Source organism: Oncorhynchus tshawytscha, linkage group LG01 (genome assembly GCF_018296145.1).
Source record: "Oncorhynchus tshawytscha isolate Ot180627B linkage group LG01, Otsh_v2.0, whole genome shotgun sequence".
NCBI classification, from domain to species: Eukaryota; Metazoa; Chordata; class Actinopteri; order Salmoniformes; family Salmonidae; genus Oncorhynchus; species Oncorhynchus tshawytscha.
This window is the reverse complement of record NC_056429.1, coordinates 63,674,697-63,697,174: the sequence shown is the minus strand read 5'-3', so window position 1 is coordinate 63,697,174 and position 22,478 is coordinate 63,674,697. Positions and strand designations below refer to the sequence as shown.

Here is a 22,478-nt window from a genome sequence, read left to right as displayed (position 1 = left end):
ACACACACACACATACAGTGCCTTCAGAAAGTATACAGACCCTTTGACTTTTTCCACCTTTTGTTACAATTTCCTCAGCAATCTACACGCTATACCCCCTAATGACAAAACAAAAATACATTATTTACATAAGTATTCAGACCCTTTGCTCTGAGACTCGAAATTGAGCTCAGGTGCATCCTGTTTCCATTGATCATCCTTGAGATGTTTCTACAACTTGATTGGAGTCCACCTGTGGTAAATTCAATTGATTGGACATGATTTGTAAAGGCACACACCTGTCTATATAAGGTCCCACAGTTGACTGTGCATGTCAGAGCAAAAACCAACCCATGAGGTCGAAGGAATTGTCCTTAGAGCTCCGAGACAGGATTGTGTCCAGGCACAGATAATCAAATCAACTAACATTTTATTGGTCACATACACATGGTTAGCAGATGTTAATGCGAGTGTAGTGGAATATTTGTGGTTCTAGTTCCGACCATGCAGTAATATCTAACAAGTAATCTAACAATTTCACAACAACTACCTTATACCCACAAGTGTAGAATATAATAAGAATAAGAATATGTACATAAAAATATGTGGATGAGCTATGGCCGAGCGGCATAGGCAAGATGGAGTAGATGGTATAGAGTACAGTATATACATATGAGATGAGCAATGTAGGGTATGTGAACATTATATAAGTGAAGTGGCTATAAAGTGGCTAGTAATACATTTATTACATCCATTTTGTAAATATTAAAGTGGCTCGAGATTTTAGTCAGTACGTTGGCAGCAGCCACTCAATGTTAGTGGTGGCTGTTAACACTCTGATGGCCTTGAGATAGAAGTTGTTTTTCAGTCTCTCGGTCCCAGCTTTGTGCACCTGTACTGACCTCGCCTTCTGGATGATAGCGGGGTGAACAGGCAGTAACTTGGGTGGTTGTTGTCCTTGATGATCTTTTTTTCTTTTTGGCCTTCCTGTGACATCGGGTGGTGTAGGTGTCCTGGAGGGCAGGTAGTTTACCCAAGGTGATGCGTTGTGCAGACCTCACTACCCTCTGGAGAGCCTTACGGTTGTGGGCGGAGCAGTTGCCGTACCAGGCGGTGATACAGCCCGACAGGACGCTCTCGATTGTGCATCTGTAAAAGTTTGTGAGTGTTTATGGTGACAAGCCAAATTTCTTCAGCCTCCTGAGTTGAAGAGGCGCTGCTGCGCCTTCTTCACGATGCTGTCTGTGTGGGTGGGACCATTTGTTTGTCCGTGATGTGTACGCCAAGGAACTTAAAACTTTCCACCTTCTCCACTACTGTCCCGTCGATGTGATTAGGGGGCTGCTCTCTCGGATGTCACCTCCTCCCTGTAGGCCGTCTAGTCGTTGTTGATAATCAAGCTGTAGTGTTGTCTGCAAACTTGATGATTGAGTTGGAGGCGTGCGTGGCCACGCAGTCATGGGTGAACAGGGAGTACAGGAGAGGGCTGAGAACGCACCCTTGTGGGTACCAGTGTTGAGGATCAGCGGGGTGGAGATGTTGTTTCCTACCCTCAACACCTGGGGGCGTCAGAAAGTACAGGACTAATGATGAGTTTGGAGGGTTTTATGGTGTTAAATACTGAGCTGTAGTCGATGAACAACATTCTTACATAGGTATTCCTCTTGTCCAGATGGGTTAGGGCAGTGTGCAGTGTGATTGCGATTGCATCGTCTGTGGAATAATTGGGGCGGTAAGCAAATTGGAGTGGGTCTAGGGTGTCAGGTAGGTGGAGGTGATATGGTCCTTGACTAGTCTCTCAAAGCACTTCATGATGACGGAAGTGAGTGCTACGGGGCGATAGTCATTTAGCTCAGTTACCTTAGCTTTCTTGGGAACAGGAACAATGGTGGCCCTCTTGAAGCGTGTGGGAACAGCAGACTGGGATAAGGATTCATTGAATATGTCCGTAACCACACCAGCCAGCTGGTCTATGCATGCTCTGAGGACACGGCTAGGGATGCCGTCTGGGCCAGCAGCCTTGCGAGGGTTAACACGTTTAAATGTTTTACTCACGTTGGCTGCAGTGAAGGAGAGCCCGCAGGTTTTGGTAGCGGGCTGTGTCGGTGGCACTGTATTGTCCTCAAAGTGAGCAAAGAAGTTGTTTAGTTTGTCTGGGAGCAAGACATCAATACGCGACGGGGCTGGTTTTCTTTTCGTAGTCCGTGATTGACCGTAGACCCTGCCACATACCTCTCGTGTCTGAGCCATTGAATTGCGACTCTACTTTGTCTCTATACTGATGCTTACCTTTTTTGACTGCCTTGCTGAGTGAATAGCTACACTGTTTGTATTCGGTCATGTTTCCGGTCGCCTTGCCCTGATTAAAAGCAGTGGTTCGCGCTTTCAGTTTTGCGTGAATGCTGCCATCAATCCACGGTTTCTGGTTGGGGAAGGTTTTAATAGCCGCTGTGGGTACAATATCACTGATGCACTTGCTCATAAACTCGCTCACCGAATCAGCATATTCATCAATGTTATTGTCCAATGCTATGCGGAACATATCCCAGTCCACGTGATCGAAGCAATCTTGAAGTGTTGAATCCGATTGCTCGGACCAGCATTGAACAGACCTGAGAACAGGCGCTTCCTGTTTTAGTTTCTGTCTATAGGCTGGGAGCAATAAAATGGAGTCGTGGTCAGATTTTCCAAAAGGAGGGCGGGGGAGGGCTTTGTATGCGTCGCGGAAGTTAGAGTAACAATGATCCAGGGTTTTGCCAGCCCGAGTCACGCATTCAATATGCTGATAAAATTTAGGGAGCCTTGTTTTCAGATTAGCCTGTTAAAATCCAGCCTCGGGATATGCAGCCTGCAGCATTGAAGGTCCCCAAGAACACAGTGGCTTTCATCATTCTTAAATTGAAGAAGTTTGGAACCAGCTAGACTCTTCATAGAGCTGGCTGCCTGGCCAAACTGTGCAATCGGGGGAGAAGGGCCTTGGTCAGGGAGGTAAACCAACAACCTGATGGTCACTGACAGAGCTCTATAGTTCTTCTGTGGAGTTAGGAGAACCTTGCAGAAGGACGACCATCTCTGCAGCACTCCACCAATCAGGCCTTTATGGTAGAGAGTGGCCAGACGGAAGCCACTCCTCAGTAAAAGGCACATGACAGCCCACTTGGAATTTGCCAAAAAGCACCTAAAGACTTTCAGACCATGAGAAACAAGATTGAACTCTTTGGCCTGAATGCCAAGTGTCAAGTCTGGAGGAAACCTGGCACCATCCTTACGGTGAAGCATGGTGGTTACAGCATCATGCTGTGGGATGTTTTTCAGCAGCAGGGACTGGGAGACTAGTCAGGATCAGGGAAAAGATCAACAGAGCAAAGTACAGTGAGATCCTTAATGAAAACCTGCTCCAGAGCGCTCAGGACCTAAGACTGGGGCGAAGGTTCACCTTCCAACAGGACAACGACCCTAAGCACACAGCAAAGACAATGCAGGAGTGGCTTCGGGACAACTCTCAATGTCCTTGAGTGGCCAGCTAGAGCCCGTACTTGAACATCTCTGGAGAGACCTGAAAATAGCAGTGCAGCAACGCTCCCCATCCAACCTCACAGAGTTTGAGAGGATTTGCAGAGAATAACTAAATACAGGTGTGCCACGCTTGTAGTGTCACACCCACGAGGACTCAGGGCTGTAGTCGCTGCCCCAAGGTGCTTCAACAAAGTACTAAATAAAGGGTCTGAATACTTATGTAAATATAATATTTCAGTTATTTTGAAAAATATTTAAATTAGCAAAAGATCCTAAAAATTCAGTTTTTGCCCTGTCGTTATGGGGTATTGTGTGTAGATTGATGAGTAAAAAAACTATTGTATCGATTGTACGATAAGGCTGCAACTTATCAAAATGTGGAAAAAGTCCAGGGATCTGAATACTTTCCGAAGGCACTGTATGTGCACACTGCTCACAGGCACACACACACAGTTGGAGTGGATCCATCCAGTCCAGCGGCTCTTGTTGACGAGCTCTGTTCCCCATGGGATCCCACATCATTACAGAACTGATGTGTCCTCTGAGATCTCATCACCACAGCTGGTCCAGGACCAGTGCTTGTGCAACCCACGTGGTTCTGTGAACCACACTCATGTGATAAGTAACATTGCCAGAGACACCAATACTTAGCTACCCAAGCAGTGATTCTCAACCAATTTGCTAACAGGAACAGACAGCTAATAGGGTCGGACTCTCTCCCTTGAGGATCACTGAAATGAAAACTACCCAGGGAAAACTATGAAGTTCCTAGTTGTGAAGTGAAACTATGAAGTTCCTAGGTCCCAATATTTTTCCTCCGCCAGGAACCTGTGTGTTCCGGGAACCAGACACAAAGTTACAGTTGTGTGTCCAATCAAACCCACCACCACAGCTGGTCCTAGATCAGCACTTACAGGCGTCTAATCCAACTTGGCAATGTGTCTCACCCTCCTCTGTACTAAAGGCACTGGTCTGTTTAGCACCGTGGGAGTTTGGCAGGCTAGCCTGAGCCCCACCCAACACCTGTGTCATAGGAAACCATTGCAGGGGTAAACACTAGTCAAAACAGGGTGGAGAGACTCCACACTAGACAAAATATTAGGCTCATTTTGAGGGGGGATAAAAAAAAAATGAGCCCTTTGTTTTAGTGAAATAAGATGCCACTCTAGCTTTTGAAGCCACCAATTTGATACAATGATACACCTCATAGTTAATAGATAATCAATTACTACACCCTGAGCTACGTAATGGTCTATTTGCTTAAGTGGAAACAAATGTAGACAATTTTACGAGGATTTCCTCTGCATTATTATCACAGAACACTAACACAACCAATAGATGACGTTGCTCTGAGACTCACAAGGGAGTGTGTCACCACCATGCAGTGTTGCTGTGCTACTGCTCCCGGGATGACCTTGAGATTGACACCAGGCCAGTATGAACGAAGCTGTCAGAGCGCAGAGAGACATGAGCATCCAACCACAGATAAAGCCCAGATTTTCTGCCACTAAAAACCTTTCTGGATTCTGACAACAGAAATAGAAAAAAACATGAATAGAAATGTGCTTTTCCCTCAGAGAATACGATGGGGTGTCTAGTTCCCATTTGGATGCCTGATCAGACAACTCTTATTCTCCGCTGCCAGAGGGTGAGAATCACAGATTTAGAGGAGAATCGTATCCAAATGAGAGCAGAACAATTGAGAAACAATCCCTCATTTTAATTTTCTCATCAGTTTCTCTTGGAACTTGAGTTGTATTTCATTAGTAGCTGCCATCCTATTGTATGCAGTCATTTGTAAGCTAACTCACTTTGTACCCTTTTTCAAAGCACCCTTCAAATAAAATAATTAGTGATATGATGTGACAATCCTGTGTGCCTCATTTCCCCGTCACTTTAAAAGACTGTCAGCTGTTTGTACGAGTTTCCTGACACAAGACCCAGCTTTGAGGTAGAAATGAACCACCTTGAGACACCAAAGACTGTCTCACATACCCGCTACGTTGTTGTTTACATGCTGCATAGCTCCAGCAACAATGTCCTATCTGGAAACAAACAGTTCAGCATACTTGCTAATAAAACAGTGAGATAGTTTGACTAAATAAGGGAGTGTTGCTGATCTTCCGATCAGGTTTTCCGCAACAGATTATGGGGAGAAATGTGCAGGGTTATTCAAATATCCCAACGGACTTTAGTATTCGAATACTTGTGTGGGTATTCCTTTTTGTAAGAAAAAAAAAGATAACACTGAAAAGGCCTTTTCTAAATTGTATTAAAATATCCATGTGACTTTGTTGCATACTTGAATATACCATGACATTTCAAATAATACATATATTTTTTGTTTACTTTTACCCAATTTCACGGTATCCAATTGGTAGTTACAATCTTGTCTCATCCCTGCAACTCCTGAACGGACTCGGGAGAGGCGAAGGGCGAGAGCCATGCGTCCTCCAAAACACAATCCAACCAAGCCTCACTGCCTCTTGACACAATGCCCACTAACCCGGAAGCCAGCCGCACCAATGAGTCACACCAACGTGTCGGAGTAAACACCGTAACCTGGAGACCGCTTCAGCGTACACTGCGCCCAGCAACTCTCTTAGGCCACAGCGCCACTCGAGAGGCCCCAAATTATGCATTTTATAACACAAAAAACTTTTCAATTTAGTTATGACGTGCCCCCATAAAAAGACTGGTAGCCGACCGGTAGCCTTCACCTGTGTAGCTTGTTGTTTATGTTAGCCAATCAAATCGGCAAAGAGGCTCAATGTCTAGCTAGTGGAAAATTTGTTTACTAATGCCATGCAAGATGGGAATTAAATTATGAAATTAAAGTTAGCAAAATGAGAAAAAGTAGGCTACAATGACCAACCAACAGGTAGGTTGTTATTTTATCTGAATAATTGGGGAGAAATCACAACATGTGGCCTCAATCAGCCTAGCTAGCTATAGCTAACTGGCTACTCTAGTCAAGACAGGCAGTTATATGAGATGGATAAATAACATTGTGGGTCCTACACGTTAGCTAGTCTTATCTGTGGCCGAGTTGCCTCTCTCTCCTTCCGTCTGCTTCCACTAATCTGACCACACACACCGGCACCTCGGCAGCTGCACCAATAGAGCGCCAGCCTCTCTCCCTTGAACAGCAGTGCTCAGGTTAAAAACGTAAGTATACATAAACAAACATATACAATAAAATACATGTATTTCGAATACCCTGATATCCGCCAACAATGTATGATTCTATTCGAATAGTAAAAAAAATAAAAATATCAACCCCCCATCCCTAATTACGGGAATAGCTCGTAATGGCTTTCATCATCCGTCCACACACATTCTGCCCTTCTCTCCTTCTCTTTCTTGGATGTGAGTGTGTGAAAGATGAACAAACACAGCCACAATGACTCAAATATGTGTGTGAAGGAGTCAATATTTCTACCCTGGCCTCAAGTCATCAGCCCGTTGAACAATAAAAAACTGAGAAAACAAAAGGAAGTGAGGAGGATTTTCCATGGCATGGTGATGTCAGGGCTCTGCCGCGGTGCGGTCGCCGAGCTCAGAATGGGGTTTTATAGAAACTGCTCTCTTTCCTACTGTAGATGAAGAGCCAAGACGGCTCAATGGCTTAGGACCAACAGCTGGTTCTTGTTACCTAGCAACTCCCTAGCTGAGGCCATGGTTACAGGTTGGCTCAGAGTGGGGGTCTCACTCTCCTGACTCAATATGGCAACCAGTGGTGAGACTGACATCTTCACTCAAACTAACAGGCCTCCAAAACTGGTACACCGAGAGAAAGAGGTTCTGACTCCAACTAAGAAAATAACAAAGAGAGGTATGTGAATGTGTTATGTCTTTGTGTATCAATATATGCCAGGAGAATGAATAAGTGTAATGTGTCTCTTTGGCTGGTCAATAGCCAAAAGCAGCATGGTTTAAGTCCTGGTGCAGAGACAGTACATGGATGGGTAGTGAGACGGCAGCGTTTCTCTCTCTGGAGTTCTCTCTCATTTCTACTGGAGCTCTGCCAGAGCACTGGAACATTGCACTGCCTCAGAGGGCCAGCTCTCAATCCACATGCATAAAATAAAAAATAAAAACACACGCACAATACACATGGACACACACAAAACATCGTTTCCCGGTACACCTCCTCTAACCCCCTATATAGAATGAATAAGGAAAAGGTCAGGACTCACTATTGTACAGGATGAATCAGCACGGGGCCATAACATGAGTTAAGGTGCATACTGTGTGTGTATATGCGTGTATGTGAGCAAGAGAAAGAGAGAAAGAGCAAGAGGGTAAAGAACATATCATCTTCTTTTGTTGGCAGGTTTTCCCCTTCCAGACCCCATCGGACCATATCGCCCCCCCACCATATCCCCCTGTAGACATACAAAGCCCCTGCTTGTCCTCCCTCTGCGTGCCATCCTTCCCCACTCTCATCACCACCCTGCTGCCCCTGCCCTGTCACCAACCCCACCAACCAACCCCTCCCCTGCCCTGTCACCAACCAACCCCTCCCCTGCCCTGTCACCAACCCCACCAACCAACCCCTCCCCTGCCCTGTCACCAACCAACCCCTCCCCTGCCCTGTCACCAACCCCACCAACCAACCCCTCCCCTGCCCTGTCACCAACCCCACCAACCAACCCCTCCCCTGCCCTGTCACCAACCAACCCCCTGCCCTGTCACCAACCCCACCAACCAACCCCTCCCCTGCCCTGTCACCAACCAACCCCTCCCCTGCCCTGTCACCAACCCCACCAACCAACCCCTCCCCTGCCCTGTCACCAACCAACCCCCCTGCCCTGTCACCAACCAACCCCTCCCCTGGCCTGTCACCAGCCCCACCAACCAACCCCCTCCCTGCCCTGTCACCAACCCCACCAACCAACCCCTGCCCTGTCACCAACCCCACCAACCAACCCCTCCCCTGCCCTGTCACCAGCCCCACCAACTAACCCTTCACCTGCCCTGTCACCAAACAACCCCTCCCCTGCTCTGTCACCAGCCCCACCAACCAACCCCTCCCCTGCCCTGTCACCAGCCCCACCATCCAACCCCTCCCCTGCCCTGTCACCAACCCCTCCCCTGCCTTGTCACCAGCCCCACCAACCAACCCCTCCCCTGCCAAAAGAAAGGGCAGAAATGGGGACAGAGAAAGAAAGGGAGAAGAGATACAAGGAAACAAGAGAGTGGAGGAGCTGGAGAGGGGGAGAGCGAATGAGAGATAATGAGACCCATGATAGAGAGAGGGAGGAAGATGAGAAAGAACGTCCGTCTTCCTAAATGGCAGCCTTTGTGCTTCCCCAGAGAGGCTCACTCTCTAGAGCACAGTTGGGGGGCCAGAGACAAAAGCAGGCGACTAGTGGACAGCACACTTCAGCTCCCATTCAACCACATTCTTTACACAGGAAACTACCACACATGGACCATACATACACCACAGGGAGGAAAACACACACACACACACACACACACACACACACACACACACAACTGCCTGCCATGTAGACAGACTCTCTGGGACTTAATGTGGTAATAACTACATACGGTTTACAATGTAGCTAAACACTGTATAAGAACATGCATGCACACCACACACACACAGACAAACGCAGACATCACTCACTCATACTCCTGGAAACACACATGACCATTCTTCAATGACCACCCCCAACACTCCCAACACTCAATTACAACCCCCCTCGTTCTTCTCTGCTCACTCACTCGCTTTCCTTCCCTTTTGATTTACAGGGTTCACTGGTTTCAAGCCAAGAAGAGAGACAGATGCACACACATTCTTTCATGACACACGTCATTGCAGAAAGGCTGAGGTTCAATTGCCTCGAGCCGTACAGACCCCCCCTACACACATGCTTCCATACATGACACCCCACACAGGTACACTTACACATACGCACGCGCGCACACACACACAGAACAACCAACAGGAAACATGCTCCTTGCCTGGGAAATGCGGTCTCCACATTCTTCAGATTAAGGGAGGCACATGACAATGGCAGAACGAAAGAAAAAAAAGAAAAGTGGGCAGGGGGGATTCTCCGAGTGTGTCCTGAGGGTATCCCCTCTGCTGCCTCCTCCTCTCTTTCTCCCCCTCCCTCCTCTTCCCTCTCTCCTTTCTTCTTGCTCAGTCTCTATCTGCCACTCGTTGTCCAAAAGCACCCTTCACCTTACCCTCAGCTGTTCCATACTTGAGAGCTGTGTGGGGGGTAACAGGGTCAGGGCAGGGTGGATTATGAATAGTCTCGGACTGAGAAGAAGCGTCACTTCTTTTACCTCCGGGGCATAAACAGCTCTTTTCCAGTCAGCATCCGCCAGCAAATCTTCTCTCTTCTCCTCTCGTCGATCGCAAATATCTCCTCTCTCCGTCTTTGTCTTCCTCTCTATCCCTCCCTCCCTACTGCACACTCCGTTCTGGCTATTTAGATCGCAGGCTTTCTCCACCAGCCTTTGTGTGAGGCCGAGAGCGAGGAAGAAAGAAAGGAAGAAAAGACAGGGAAAACAAGTGAGCAAACCAGAGAGCCCCAGCTACGTAGGAGAAAAAAAAAGAGAAAAATGAAAATAAAATAAAAAAATCCATAAATGAGTTCCAGTCAAAATGAGTGGTGTGGTGTGGTGCGGCGCTCCTGGCGTGGACAACTCACTCTTCCGTTCGCTCTGCTCGCACTCAACACATTTTCCTTCCCTTATTTTTTCCCCTTCCCCCTTTCCCCTCACTCTCAGTTTTATTATTTGTGATCTGGCCTTCACAGCATTTTAAGAATGCCAGCCCCTTTTTTCCCCCACTTTCCCTCTCCCTCCTTTTCACACTCTGTTATTTCCCTCCTGCTTCCCCCTTCCTCCTTTCTTCACAAAACATCCCATTTATTTTCAAAACCAGAGTTGGGTAGGTTACTTTCTAAATGTAATCTGCTACAGTTGTAATCCTCCCGAGTCAGGCAGCAGTCTGAGGCACTGCATCTCAGTGCTAGAGGCATCAGGTTCGATCCGGGGCTGTATCACAACCGGCCGTGATCAGGAGTCCCAAAGGGCGACGCACAATTGGCCCAGCGTCGTCCAGGTTAGGTCGTCATTGTAAAATAAGAATGTGTTCTTAACTGGCTTGCCTAGTTAAAGGGGGTGGCAGGCATTAGAAGACGACAAAAACGTATGTTACCCATTGAACGACATCTATTGCAGGACAAATCAATGTTAAAGTTGACATAGCTGGCCATATATGGATGTTACATTTGACTTTATGGGTTATATAGGGTTCTTCTAACCCATCGCTTTCTACTACCTATAATAATACGATTAAATTATATCTTTACATTAAAAACCAAAAGTCTATCAGAATTCCAGTCATTCCAATAAATGTTATGCCCTTTGATCTTCAAGAATAGGACCGGTAAATATGGAAGTATAGATTAGACAAATTGTTATACTTGAACATGACCCCAAAACTAAGGACTTAATAACCAGCCCTACTCTGTTGTTTATTTTGTTGTCATGGAGGACTGATTGGGCTCATTGATTCGAGTTGAAAAATAAATGCTGCGCTCGTGGAATGGCATGCTTTGAGCACGACTGAAAAGAGCTATTTACATGTGAAAAATGAATGCCATATGCTGCGTTTGCTATAGGCCTATTGTTTACCTTTTTGTTGGTGACACTTTATATTGATAATTTGCAGCTGTTTAAAGGGCAAATCCACAGATGAAACAATAACAAAATGGTCGCCCCGCCTCTGTTTTGGTAAAAAGCTGAGCGATGGGCCTGGAGAAATGTAACCACTCTCAGATTAATAGATAGAGCTATAGATGCAAGGACTGACCATCCATGATATCAAAATTATTGTTTTATACATGTTATGAGGCTATACACTATGTGTTTACATTTACAATGTTTACAAACATTGGAGAAAAACAAGAACATATTTTGGGTTCTCATGGAGTGTGACAGTTGAACTAAGCTCATAAGGCACTTAAGTTATATTATTCAAGAATGAAATATACATTTTATATATATATATATATACACACATATACATATATACATATATATATATATATATATAAGTCCAATTGATGTAGCAACTACAGATTGTCCCTTTAAGTCTATTAAAAGTGGGCGAGTTTGAGCATGTGTCCATTAGGCCTATGGCTTAAATTTTTTTATCAGTATGAATTAGATTGAGCAATATGCAGCTGTTACAAGAGCACATTTTTCACTGGCTGTTCACTGGTTTCAAAAACAATGATTGATAGGCAGCTTAAACTTCTTGAATTCAACCATTATTGGGTTAAAATACACATGTAGATTTGTGAACAGCCATCCACAACAACCACAATCTATAAGGCGCAAATCGCTAAATGAGAGAGCAGCAGTGTGATTCACATCAATGCGCTATGTAGATATCAATAATATGTGATGTCAGTATCACCGTAGACCACACCACTGCTGTCATCCTTACCTCCAAGCGTTTATTCAAGTTAGATCATCTTTGGAGGCCGACAGCAGTCGCACCATTGAAAGACATAGCTTGGACTGTAGCCTACAAAAGCCTATTCCTGCTCTTTTCCTGCGATCCATCAAACCTATTTGGTGTGTCATCATAGTGGTCTCTGACTTGTTGTCAGACTCGCTCAGGTGGAACAAACTTACATTTGTGCCTTTTTTCAATGCTGATTTGAAATGTCATTGAGATAACAGAAGTGTCAAGGATTTTTTTTCCGCAAACATCCTTCCTGAATTTAAAAGTAATCCTCGAAGTAATCAGTTTTGCAAAAGTATCTGTAATCTGATTACAATATTTTTGCTGGTAACAGATTACAGTTACCTTTTTTTTGTAATACCTTACATGTAACAGAATACATGTAATCAGTTACTCCCCATCCCTATTCAAACCCAAATCAGTGAAGTACACATATGGTGTATTTCCATCTGTCTAACAGATCAACAAAAGATTACAGTAAAATATCAACATCATTACCTGCCAACATTAAGTAAAACAGACACACGACAAATAAACACAAATAAACAAATGTATGCACACACATACACAAAAAACACAGAAGAATGAGACTGCAGTTAAGGATTCCTAAACGATTACGTTGACAAAAAACTGGAAATCTGGAAAAATCACTGGCATGTTCCCAGGAAAGTAACCTCTCCTACAATCACCTGCATGTTGTCCCTTAATGTTCACAACCTCACATGGTTTGGTGGCTTGTGTCACCAATTTGTAATGACAATACATTAACGTAGACAACCATAGGACATGCACACCTACATAGAAACATGTGCTCACACACACACACACTGTTAAACTCTTTTCTGAACCCACTCTTCCAGTGGTCTTGGTGGCAGTGACAGCAGTGAAGGGTTAATTCATTCTCAGTCAAACTCAGTCAGACAAAACCAGGTCAGAAACACAGAGGGAGTGTATAGAGCTGAGCTTCCCCTGCCAGAATACAGAAACTGTAGAGCAGGGGGTCGGCAACAGGCCGAAACCGGGTGAGGGGGATTTTAGTTTTGGTCAAAAACATCATTTTTTTTTTATCACCAGGAATTAAGCTAAAAATGTGTTTAATGTAGGAAATCTGTCCCAAGTATTCCCACGAATAAAAAAAAATAGATAGGTGATCGTTTCTCAATGTTATCAAGGTAAGAAATGATTCTTTTCAAATACAATAATTTCATACCATGATTAAATTGAGGCACAATGTAATCTAGGTATTAAACACACTTGTACTCTTTAAAAGTTTAGTTTGGCTCAGTGGTGTTCTAAACCCCAACACAGGACTTACAGATTGTTTACTTCTAGAGCTAGTACTCTGAAGGAGTCAATTTAAGGCAGGGCTGGAGCTCACCGACAAAATGCCCTACAACAGGACTTAAAAGGATTTAGAAATACAGGTTAATTAGTCCGCCTTCAATTAGAGGTTATTCTACAACCACAACCCAACCGTCTAGGAACAAACAAACACCTCAGTGTGCAAGAATGGAACACTATTAATTGACACATGTTAGAAATGGCATCTATGCCTAACATATCAATGACAAAGCTTGTTTCAATGACTTCATTAACCAAACCCAAATAGAGTATACAAAATATTAAGAACACCTGCTCTTTCCATAACATATACTGACGAGGTGAATCCAGGTGAAAGCTGTGATCCTTTATTGATGTCACTTGTTAAATCCACTTCAGTCAGTGAATGGGGAGGATACCGGTTAAATAAGGATTTTTAAGCCTTGAAACAAATTGAGACATGGATGGTGCATGTGTGCCATTCAGAGGGTTAATGAGAAAACCACAAAATGTAAGTGCTTTTGAACGGGGTATGGTAGTAGGTGCCAGGCGCACCGGATTGTGTCAAGAACAGCAATGCTGCTGGGTTTTTCAAGCTCAACAGTTTCCTGCGTGTATCAAGAATGGTCCACCACCCAAAGGTCATCCAGCCAACCTGACACGATTGTGGGAATCATTAGTCAACATGGGCCAGCATCGCTGTAGAACGCTGTCAACACCTTGTAGAGGCTGTTCTAAGGGCAAAAGGGGGTGCAACTCAATGTTAGAAAGGTGTCCCTAATGTTTGGTATGCTCAATGTACATCCAATGGGTCAGCCCAGTAGAACACACGTTCTGCATATTGTCGCTAATTGAGGTTAACTCAGCTTTGTGGGGGATATATATATATTTATATTGAGAGAGAGAGAGACAGAGGAGGATGGCACAGCAGCAGGTGGACTCCAGATGTATCTTGGGGGAGGGTGTCTCAGCTCTGGTGCTCCTCTTTTCTCATTCTGCTCTCTCCATTGCTTTCCTCTCTGTGTGTCATGAGCCATCTGGCCTGGTAACACAGTGGTAGAGAGAGGGAGAGAGAAAAAGAGAGAGAAAAGCTCCCCTATACCCTCCACCTAAACACTGTCTACAGAGAAACGCACAAAGACACACACACAGTGAGTGATAAGTCATGCACACACGCGCATGCAAGTACACGCACAAGCCTGCGCACACAGACACAGCTGGGCTCTGTTCCAGCTGAAGGCAGAAAGCTGTTTGGGGAGATGTCAGCTCACAACACCAGGGATGGAGTTACAGGAGTTACAGGAAGACACACACACACACACACACACACACACACACACACACACACACACACACACACACACACACACAGCTGGACAAGATAAAGGAGGTGTAGCGAAGCTTGCTTATCAGTCCTGATGTTGTCTTGCCGGAAACCTGATGATAGTCACTGACTCAGCGCTAGAGCCTTAATGAGCGAACACATTCATGTGCTGCTGGTGTGTGTGGAATTAAATCCTAGTTTGAAGTCATTTCCGCGAAATCCCTCCCATAAGGTCTAGAAGTTGGATAAGACTTCATCGCAAATATATATTTTTTTAAATGTACAAAGCCATTAGATCCAGACACATTATCATTAGATCACATAACTCCTTTTGTCAGGTAGATACCTCAAGGTATAAAAGCAACATAAAAGACAAGCTAGAATAGGGACAGAGAATAAGGGACACGTGTGGAGGTGGAGAGCAAGAATCATAACCCTGAAGGGCTATTCCTTTACAGCTACTACTCTACAGTCACACAGAAAATGAGGTTCCTTTTCCAAGATGGCCTCCCTCTGGTAAAACACATTCAGACAGTGTAGTAAAGCATTTCAACCATGCAAAGCCTCTATATTCCCATATATTCTCATCTGGGGAAAACAAGGTTAGTGCAGCCACTTCTGCTCTGTAATTTAATAGCCATGAAGTTTTCATTTTCTCTGGATGAATTATTCAATGTGACTTCCTGCTTGGCAGAGAGATAAAGAGTATAAGAGAAGGAGAAGAGAGAGTGTGAAAGAGGGAGGAGGAGTGGAGGGGTTGGATAGGGTTTCAAATTTCTCATTTCTTTTCTTTCATTTCATTCCCCTTTGATTTTCATTTTTTCGTACTCCAACTCTCTCACACTGTCAGTCCTCAGCCGTCCTCACTCTTTCTCATCTAGCAAATCATAGTGTATCATTCATATGAAAAGTTATTATAAATTGCTATGGAATATTCTGATATTATATATTATTATATACTATATTTATATATACACTACCGTTCAAATGTTGGGTCAATTAGAAATGTCCTTGTTTTTGAAAGAAATTTTAATGGACATTTTTTTAAATATCATCAATTTGATCAGAAATACAGTGTAGACATTGTTAATGTTGTAAAATAATATTGTAGCTGGAAACGACAGATTGTTTATGGAATATCTACATAGGAGTACAGAGGCCCATTATCATCAACCATCAGTCCTGTGTTCCAATGGCACGTTATGTTAGCTAATCTAAGTTTATCATTTTAAAAAGCTAATTGATCATTAGAAAACCCTTTTGCAATTATGTTAGCACAGCTGAAAATGGTTGTGTTGATTAAAGAAGCAATTAAACTTGCCTTCGTTGGGCTAGTTGAGTATCTGGAGCATCAGCATTTGAGGGTTCAATTGCAGGCTCAAAATGGCCAGAAACAAATATATTTTTTCTGAAACTCGTCAGTCTATTCTTGTTCTGAGAAATGAAGGCTATTCCATGCGAGAAATTGCCAAGAAACTGAAGGTCTCGTACCACGCTGTGTACTACTCCCTTCACAGAACAGCGCAAACTTGCCCTAACCAGAATAGAAAGAGGAGTGGGAGGCCCCGGTGCACAACTGAGCAAGAGGACATGTACATTAGAGTGTCTAGTTTGAGAAACAGAAACCCTCACAAGTCCTCAACTGGCAGCTTCATTAAATAGTACTCACAAAACACCAGTCTCAATGTCACAAGTGAAGAGGCGACTCCGGGATGCTGGCCTTCTAGGCAGAGTTCCTCTGTCCAGTGTCTGTTCTTTTGCCCATCTTAATATTTTATTTTTATTGGCCAATCTGAGATACAGCTTTTTCTTTACAACTCTAAATTCTCTTTATATTTCACAACATTTTAGGTACCACAGGCTGTCCCAACACATAATGACATGCAAGTGAATTCTGACACTGTAAAAGGCCCTGATAATTGACTCTAAAATATTGTATTCTATACCCATTTGAAGAGAAACAAGTTATTTATTCATGTGTATGATAAGATGAAATATTCTCTCAGGGAACTCTACTTAAATCTTAGGGGACCCTACATGGGTCCCCAACCCCAAGTTTGGGAACCACTGTACTATTAACCTCTCTCCCTGCTTGCTTCAATGCTTCCTCTCTCTGTGTATCTTCTTTGCCTCCTTCATTGCAGCCTGACTTACCACTCTCTGTCTCACTACTCAGTATAAAGAAAATTGATTTTGTTATGAGAACTTACAGTAGCCAATCTTTTGATTATAGCTAGCTTCATTTCGGTCAACTGCTCCTGCTGAGGTTTGGCTCCGTTCAACGTTAGCTTCTAACTTCATCCTTCTAGCTAGCTAGATATAGATAGCTACCTGGCTAATAGCCAGAGCCCTTGAGCTACCTAGCTAGCTGGAGATCTGATTGAAATATCAGCGACTATTTACCAGTTGTACACTCATTCTCAGAGAGTCAGGTTTTTTGTTTGGGGGATGTCTGTTGAAACTCCAGGAGTCGAGCGAAGTTAAAAACATTCCCACTGTTAGCGGCGTATCTCTGCTACTTAACACGGTAGGTCTAGACCAAGGGAGCTTGTTTCTCCTCTCGGCCTATGTCGTGGGGGGAGTTTCCCGTTGAGCAAAGCGTTGAATGAATGTGCTGCTAACAAGGCAAATTACGGGGGAGTAGGCGAGCATAACGAGCATACATAAATCATTCATGATTCCACTCGTTAGCAGAGGTAAGCGTGATTAGAAATCTGATCAAGAAGCCTTCTGAGCGTTGATCAACGCAATAAGTGGGTTAACAATAATTATCTAATTAAAAGGCTAGTAAATGCTATTTCACAAATAAAAAGGTGTGAAAACGTTTACCCTCCACTACATCCCTGGTTGGGTCTGGCAAAACCCATTCATAGACATTGATATCCTGCCAGGCAGGAATGAATCTACATTTGCCCGGCATTTTAGCTATCAACGTGACATTTGGCGGCGCCTAATCATTCGGTTCTGTACCTGCCTGGCTGAGTGGCAGTGTGGGTGGAATGAACGCGCTTCGCCTGGCAACCAGAACGCAAAACACTTCAGGAAATAAAACTCGGTAGTCTGCCTGGAAATTAATTTGCAAGACCAATAAATGTTTAAAAAAATGTTCATGTTAACATATTTGATCATCTTCTGCTCTTTCAAGTACCAACTTGAGAAAATGTCTGATTTCCAATGTATTCCAGTACTTGAATTGCAGAGTGCCAAATTCAAGCACTTTAAGCACCTCAAGCACATTGTGCGAACCCTGCCCACTACACAACCTCTCGAGAGGACTCACTGAAAGGCATGATAAAAGGTCATCACCTTTGACCTGCAACCAAGATTACACCCTGACCTTCACCCTCAGACAAGGGGCGGGTGCTGCTGACAGCCTCATCTCACATCCATGTCAACCCCACCCCTAGCTGCTGTCTTACTACGTCATCACAAAGCCCCTCCCCCATCACTATGCAGGCTGCAGAGCTGGTCCACTGTAGTATAAATCTCGTCTCATCCCAGTCCCGCCAGCTGGCACATAGGGCAGAAAACTGTAGTATACAGTATCTAGCCTAATGCACACTGAATCAATGCCTCTTAAAGATGCACTCAAGGATTTTAAGCACAACAAATGGGTAACATATAGTATGAATTGGATGCGTTTAATATCATACAAATTGCAAAAAATAATAACATAAAACGACTTAACAAATGAAACGGATGATGTAGTACACAAACTGGGACCACTTTTGGATTGTGAGGCACCACTCAAAACTACTGGTTGAAATGATAAAGTTTGAGAGTGCATCTTTAATCCTAGAACAATTGCGTGTTGATGTAAAAACTGAACCCATTTAAAATATAACCTACCATCTAGAGAACCACAGATCATAATGCCCATCACGCTAGGGAAGAGCGGCTCGTGTCTCACACGCATACTGACCTGGACTGGCATCACGCTGTGTGGCTGGCATCCATGCATCTGAGTGCAAGCACTCCCAGTAGCACCTAAGAAGAAGAGGTGCCACTCAGCCATATACAGTATTCAAACCCCTTGCCTTTGTCCACATTTTGTTACATTACAGCCTTACTCTATAAATGATCAAATAAAACATTCTCATCAATCTACACACAATAGCCCATAACGACAAAGTGAAAACAGGTTTTTAGACACCGTATTTATATACTGTACCAGTCAACAGTTTGGACAAAAGTTTACACATTCCAGGTTTTTTCTTTATTTTTTACTATTTTCTACATTGTAAAATAATAGTGAAGACATCAAAACTATGCAGTGGTGGAAAAAGTACCCAATTGTCATACTTGAGTAAAAGTAAAGATACCTTTAGCAAATGACTCAAGTAAAAGTCACCCAGTAAATTACTACTGGAGTATAAATCTAAAAGTATATTAAGCAAACCAGACGACACAATTTAATTTTTTAAATTTTATTTACGGATAGCCAAGGGCACACTCCAACAGTCAGACATAATTTACAAACGATGCATTTGTGTTTGTGTTCGCCAGATCAGAGGCAGTAGGGATCATCAGGGAGGTTCTGTTGATGAGTGTGTGAATTGGACCATTTTCTGTCCTGCTAAGGACTCAAAATGTAACGAGTACTTTTGGGTGTAAGGGAAAATGTAAGGAGTGAAAAGTACATTATTTTCTTTAAGTATGTAGTGAAGTAAAAGTTGTGAAAATATATAAGTAGTAAAGTACAGATACCCCCCAAAAATGACTTAAGTAAAAATACTTTAAAGTTCTACTTAAGTACTACTTAAGTACTTTACACAACTAAGAAATAACACATGCAAAATCATGGAGTAACCAAAAAAGTGTTAAACAATTCAAAATATATTTTATATGAGATTATTCAAAGTAGCCACCCTTTTCCTTGATGACAGCTTTGCACACTCTTAGCATTCTCTCAACCAGCTTCATGAGGTAGTCACCTGGAATGCATTTCAATTAACAGGTGTGCCTTGTTAAAATTAAATATGTGTAATTCCTTTCCTTCTTAATGCCAATCAGTTGTGTTGTGACAAGGTAGGGAGTATACAGATTATAGCCCTATTTGGTAAAAGACCAAGCAAAGAGAAATGACAGTCCATCATTACTTTAAGACATGAAGGTCAGTAAATGCGGAACATTTCAAGACCTTTGAACATTTCTTCAAGTGCAGTCGCAAACACCATCAAGCGCCATGATGAAACTGGCTCTAATGGGGACTGCCACAGGAAAGGATGACCCAGAGTTACCTCTGCTGCAGAGGACAATTTCATTCGAGTTACCAGCCTCAGAAATTGCAGCTCAAATTAATTCTTCAAAGTTCAAGTAACAGACACATCTCAACATCAACTGTTCAGAGAAGACCGTGTGAAATCAGGCCTTTATGGTCAAATTGCTGCAAAGAAACCACTACTAAAGGACACCAACAACAAAAAGAGACTTGCTTAGGCCAAGAAACATGAGCAATGGACATTAGACCAGTGGAAATCTGTCCTTTGGTCTGATGTGTTGTCACGCCCTGGTCTTAGTATTTTGTGTTTTCTTTATTCATTTGGTCAGACCAGGGTGTGACATGGGTTTATTTTGTGGTGTGTATTTGTATTGGGGTTTTAGTGGGTATTGAGATTGTGGCTTAGTAGGGTTGTCTAGAAAAGTCTATGGTTGCCTGAGGCAGTTCTCAATCAGAGGCAGGTGATTATCGTTGTCTCTGATTGGGAACCATATTTAGGCAGCCATATTCTTTGAGTGTTTCGTGGGTGATTGTTCCTGTCTCTGTGTTTGTTGTTCACCAGATAGGCTGTATAGGTTTGCACATTCCGTTTGTTGTTTTTGTATTGTTTGTGTTTCATCTTTATTAAAGATGTATATTATTAACCACGCTGCATTTTGGTCCGACTCTCTTTCGACGGAAAACCGTAACATGTGTCCAAATTTGAGATTTTTGGCTCCAACTGCCGTGTCTTTGTGAGATGCAGAGTAGTTGCATGGATTATCTCTGCATGTGTGGTTCTCACCGTGAAGCACGGAGGAGGAGGTGTGATGCTGTGGGGGTGCTTTGCTGAGGACACTGTCATTGATTTATTTATAATTCAAGGCACATTTAACCAGCATGGCTACCACAGCCTTCTGCAGCAATATGCCATCCCATCTGGTTTGCGCTTAGTGGGACTATAATTTGTTTTTCAACAGGACAATGACCCAACACACCTCCAGGCTGTGTAAGGACTATGTGACCAAGAAGGAGGGTGATGGAGTGCTGCATCAGATGACCTGGCCTCCACAATCACCTGACCTCAACCCAATTGAGATGGTTTGGGATGAGTTGGACTGCAGAGTGAAGGAAAAGCAGCCAACAAGTGCTCAGCATATGTGGTAACTCCTTCAAGACTGTTGGAAAAGCATTCCAGGTGAAGCTGGTTGAGAGAATGTCAAGAGTGTGCAAAGCTGTCAGGCAAAGGGTGGCTACTTTGAAAAGTCTCAAATATATTTAGATTTGTTTAACACTTTTTTGGTTACGACATGATTCCATGTGTGTTATTTCATAGTTTCGGTGTCTTCACTACTGTTCTACAATGTAGAAAATTGTTGTTTTTTAAAGTAAAAAGAAAGAAAAACCCTTGAATGAGTCGGGGTGTCCAAACTTTTGACTGGTACCTTCGGTCTCCCAAAACCCACAATAGTGGAATTTTGTAGACAGAAGGTGCTCTTTGGTAAAAGGGGTAAACTGTTCAACAAAAAGAAAGGAGGACCATGGCACTCTTCATATAATTAATTAAAATGCCTTTATTTGTATGGCCTTCTTTAGAGAGTACCACGATATAATACAATGTCCTCTTTTGAACAGCTTTTCCCAATCAACCCCGATTTGAAGAGGGAGTAGTTACAGATTTAATTGGACAACACCTAGTAAGCAATCAATCAAATGTATTTATAAAGCACTTCTTACATCAGCTGATGTCTCAAAGTGCTGTACAGAAACCCAGCCTAAAACACAAAACAGCAAGCAATGCAGGTGTAGAAGCACGGAGGCTAGGAAGCAATATTATACACATTAAAAAGTGAAATACTGTAGATATTTGATCAAAAATGCATATTAAGGCTAGAAGTATTAGAACCCCTAGAAAGGTAGTTCTAATCTTGAATATGACTGGGCAAAGTGGTAAGAACAGGAGAGCCATCTATTTTATAGCTTCCCGAGCCCATTTGTTGGAAAGTAAACTTTATTGATTTGGTGTTTCAACCGAAAGGTTGCTGCTTGCAAAAATAATAGGCTACTTCCCCGGAGATCACATGGGAGAAAACATCGCTCTGAGGTTGAGAGAAGCTTAAGGGTGTTTTCATATAGTCATTTTAAGAACCGATCCCAGTCCTCTTTAAAGTGAACTCTGGGGTAAAAAAAAATCTAAAGAACTCAGTTTACTTTATATTCACACAGCCCTTGCCTTTGAATGAGGATTCAACTCTTTTGCCAGTTCACTTCACCTATATTGTGGTCCGAGTCCTCTTTGCATTCACATTTCTATTTATTATGTCTCCCCCTCTTCCTCGGGTCCAGCAAAATTAAGGCAGTTATACAATTTAAAAACATCACAATACATTCACAACAAATTTCACATTACATTAAGTGTGAGACCTCCGGTCCCTACTCTACTACCACATATCTACAACACAAAATCCATGTGTACGCTATTGTGTGTTTGTATGCATGTGTCTGTGCCTATGTATGCATGTGTCTGTGCCTATGATTGTGTTGCTTCACAGTCCCCGCTGTTCCCTAAGGGATATTTGTATATTTAAAAAAAAATCTAATTTGACTGCTTGCATGAGTTATTTGATGTGAAATAG

The 22,478-nt window shown here is 43.3% G+C and overlaps 1 protein-coding gene across 8 annotated transcripts in view; it reads right to left on the bottom strand.

Annotated features, from left to right (window-relative positions):
* Window positions 1–22,478, bottom strand: part of ctbp2a (C-terminal binding protein 2a) — a 136,949-nt gene that overhangs the window by 14,167 nt on the left and 100,304 nt on the right. Inside the window, exon 3 of one of the 8 annotated variants that reach the window (XM_042324212.1) lies at window positions 18,565–18,629. The exons of 6 other annotated variants lie outside the window; for them this stretch is intronic. In XM_042324212.1, coding sequence (XP_042180146.1) covers window positions 18,565–18,595 — 31 coding nt within the window. In that variant the 5' untranslated portion in view covers window positions 18,596–18,629. Of the gene's footprint in view, window positions 1–9,471; window positions 10,229–18,564; window positions 18,630–22,478 lie in introns of those variants that run through there. One more of the 8 variants, XM_024427606.2, reaches the window with a different exon arrangement.